At 38.2% G+C, this 2,954-nt stretch overlaps 1 protein-coding gene across 1 annotated transcript; it reads left to right on the top strand.

Moving 5' to 3' along the window:
* Nucleotides 1-491: 491 nt before the first annotated feature.
* On the top strand, nucleotides 492-2,455 carry LOC110698228. The gene is made up of 3 exons (XM_021875627.1): nucleotides 492-1,661; nucleotides 1,729-1,822; nucleotides 1,932-2,455. The coding sequence occupies exons 1-3, from the start codon at nucleotides 492-494 to the stop codon at nucleotides 2,453-2,455; spliced, it is 1,788 nt and encodes a 595-aa protein (XP_021731319.1).
* The last annotated feature ends 499 nt before the right edge of the window (nucleotides 2,456-2,954 follow it).

Below are 2,954 nucleotides of genomic sequence, written 5' to 3'. Positions count from 1 at the left end.
CTTGGGATTCGATCCTTACTTGCCCGTCTACATAGTAGTAGTCTCGTTAAGTTATTTTTGTTAGGTACGCGACACACCTATCAGATTTTGGCGCCGTTGCCTGGGACTAACGGTTTCTTTCCGATTGTTTGTGATTCATTTTTACTAAGCTTACGATTTGTTGCTTCGGCTATTGCCCCTTGTATTTTTTATCTCCTCTTTTTAGTTCTTTGTTGCATGCAAACTCGATGTTCAGGTTTAGACAGCTTAACACCTTTTGACTCTGAAATTGAAGCTACTACAAGGAGACAAAGAGGTAGAAGAAGGAGACATCAAAATACAAGTAAAATGACCGAAAGAATCAACTCTTTACTGGAGTACGACATTCCTGATACCTCAATCGAGCTCCTACCCAGCATTGTCAGACCACCTATTACTGCTCAGAGCTTTGAATTAAAAACTCCATTCATACAGTTCATCTCCAATGACTCATTTGTAGGCACACCTCATGAATGCATGGTAGTCACATAGACAGTTTCTTGGAGAAGTGTGACACCATAAGGAACGAGCTAGCTACCTTTCGTCAATCTGATGATGAGTCTTTATATGAGGCATGGAGAAAATTCAAGCGCTTACAGAGACAATGCCCTCATCACGGTATCCCAGAGTGGATGTTAATCCAAACATTCTACAATGGTCTGACCCATGAGTTCCGCATATACATTGATGCTGCATCCGGGGGTTCTCTCATGACTAAGAACCCAACTGAAGCCAAAGAGCTAATTGAGAAGATGGCAGCCAATGATAATTATCATCCAGGAGGTCGACATAGTGTGAAGAAGGGAGGAAAATTAGATGTTGATGCTCTAACTCTTTTGACTAGCTCTGTGCAGGCATTGACAAGCAAGTTTGACAGACTCCAAGCCGGAACATCTACTAGCTCACTGGAGACCTATGAGATGTGTAATGTGCAGGGTCACATTGCACCTAATTGCCCGAAAAATTCCAGTGAGATGTCAATTGAGGAGGCTAATGCTTTCTACACCTCTAATCCTAAAAGGTCGTATGATCCTCATTTAAACACATACAATGAAGGGTGGAGAAATCATCTGGACTTCTCTTATATGAACACTCAAGCTCAATTGAATTTTCTGTTGCCACCACCTAGTTTTCAAGCAAGGGCATCTTTTAATCACCAACCCATGAATCAACAATTACCACCGCAAACTTCAAAATACAATCTTGATTCCATTGTGGAGACTTTCACTACTTCCCAACTTCGACAGCAAGAGCTTATGAAAAAGCAATTTAAGCTACAAGCAAAGCAAAATGAACACTTTGAAAGCTCGATTCAAATGCTTATTGCTCAAAATAAGTGGATAGAAACTCACCTTTCTCAACTTTCACAACAAGTGAGTTATTTATCAACTCTTCATGATCAACCAAAAGTTCAAAAGGAACAATGCAATGCAGTTTTCTTGAGAAGAGATGAATTATTTTCAAGGAAAATAGATGAAAAAGTGTGCAGTGTGGAGTCAAGAAAAGATGAAAAGTGTGAGGATGTAAAAAGTCCCAAATATGTTGCTCCACCGGCCTATGAGGAACCGATGCGCTTCTCCCAAAGGTTGGCAAAAGCCGTGCTCGATAAACATTTTGGAAAATATTGCGAGACTCTTAAAAAGGTACATGCTTCCATTCCTTTTTTCTGATATTTTAATTCAAATGCCTCAATTTGCAAAATTTGTGAAGGAAATTAAAGATCAACATGATGATAAGGAAGTAGTAAATGAGAAATGCTCTACTCTTTTACGTGATAGCCTACCACCTAAGCTGCATGATCCTGGTAGTTTTATTATTCCCTGTATGATAAACGAAATATTTTTTGACAGGGTCTTGTGTGATTTAGGTGCTAGTGTAAATTTAATGCCTTATTCATTATATGAAAAAATTAGGTTTGCAAAAACTTAAACCTTCCCATATTTCTCTTCAAATGGCTGATAGGACTGCTAGACTCCCTAAAGGTGTGGTTGAGGATGTATTAGTTAAGGTTGGTGAACTTGTTTTTCCTGTTGATTTTGTTGTTATGGATATGAAAGAAGACCATAAGATCCCGATTATATTTGGTCGCCCATTCCTTGCCACAAGTCAAGCTCTAATAGATGTTCTAAAAAGACAAGTGACCATTAGGGCCCAGGATAAACAAGTAGTGTTTAAGCTCTTTAATGAACATAATTTTATATTTGATGGTCGTACTTGTTTAAGAATTGATGCTACTAACCCTTTGGTTGATAAGTGTGTATGTGATCGAAATCTTGTGAGAAACGAGGACAATATTCCACCAAATGATGTGTTTAGCTACATGAAAGTAAGTTCGGATACAAAGCATGTCAAATATAAAATGAAGGAGTCATTTGGAGGCGGATATTTTTATGGGCAACATCGCGGAGTTTCTTCTTTGTGTGGTGACCCAGGCTGAGCTAATAAAGAAGGTCAAGCTTAAGACCTTAAACAAGCGCTAAATGGGAGGCAACCCATTCCTTTTTATTTTTTTTATTTTTTTTATTTTTTTTTATTTTTTTGCCTTTTACATTTTTATTTTCCTGTTTTGTTAGTGTCTAGAAAACAAGCAAACAAAAAGGTCATCACCTCCCCGAGGTATGATTTTCCCCCTCTTGATCAGTAGACCTGTTTCCCTCTCCCCTTGTCCATTTTACACTGATTTATGCATACATTGAGGACAATGTATGGTTTAGCTTGGGGGAGGGTTCATTTTTCACCATGTATATATTAGGTTTTTTTTAGTCCTTGGTTAGTTTTTCTTTCTTATTAGTGTCTTTGATATGTCATTACACGCTTATGCTTCTATGATAATGATCATACATGTGTGCTTTGTGAAAAGTTTTTTTTCGAAAACCCATTTACCAATTTGCTTGGAATAGAGTAGGTTTGTGGGTAGGATGGTCTCCCCGCTCTAC

The sequence above is a fragment of the Chenopodium quinoa genome, unplaced genomic scaffold (assembly GCF_001683475.1).
Source record: "Chenopodium quinoa cultivar QQ74 unplaced genomic scaffold, ASM168347v1, whole genome shotgun sequence".
NCBI classification, from domain to species: Eukaryota; Viridiplantae; Streptophyta; class Magnoliopsida; order Caryophyllales; family Amaranthaceae; genus Chenopodium; species Chenopodium quinoa.
This window is presented reverse-complemented; position numbering and strand designations above follow the sequence as displayed.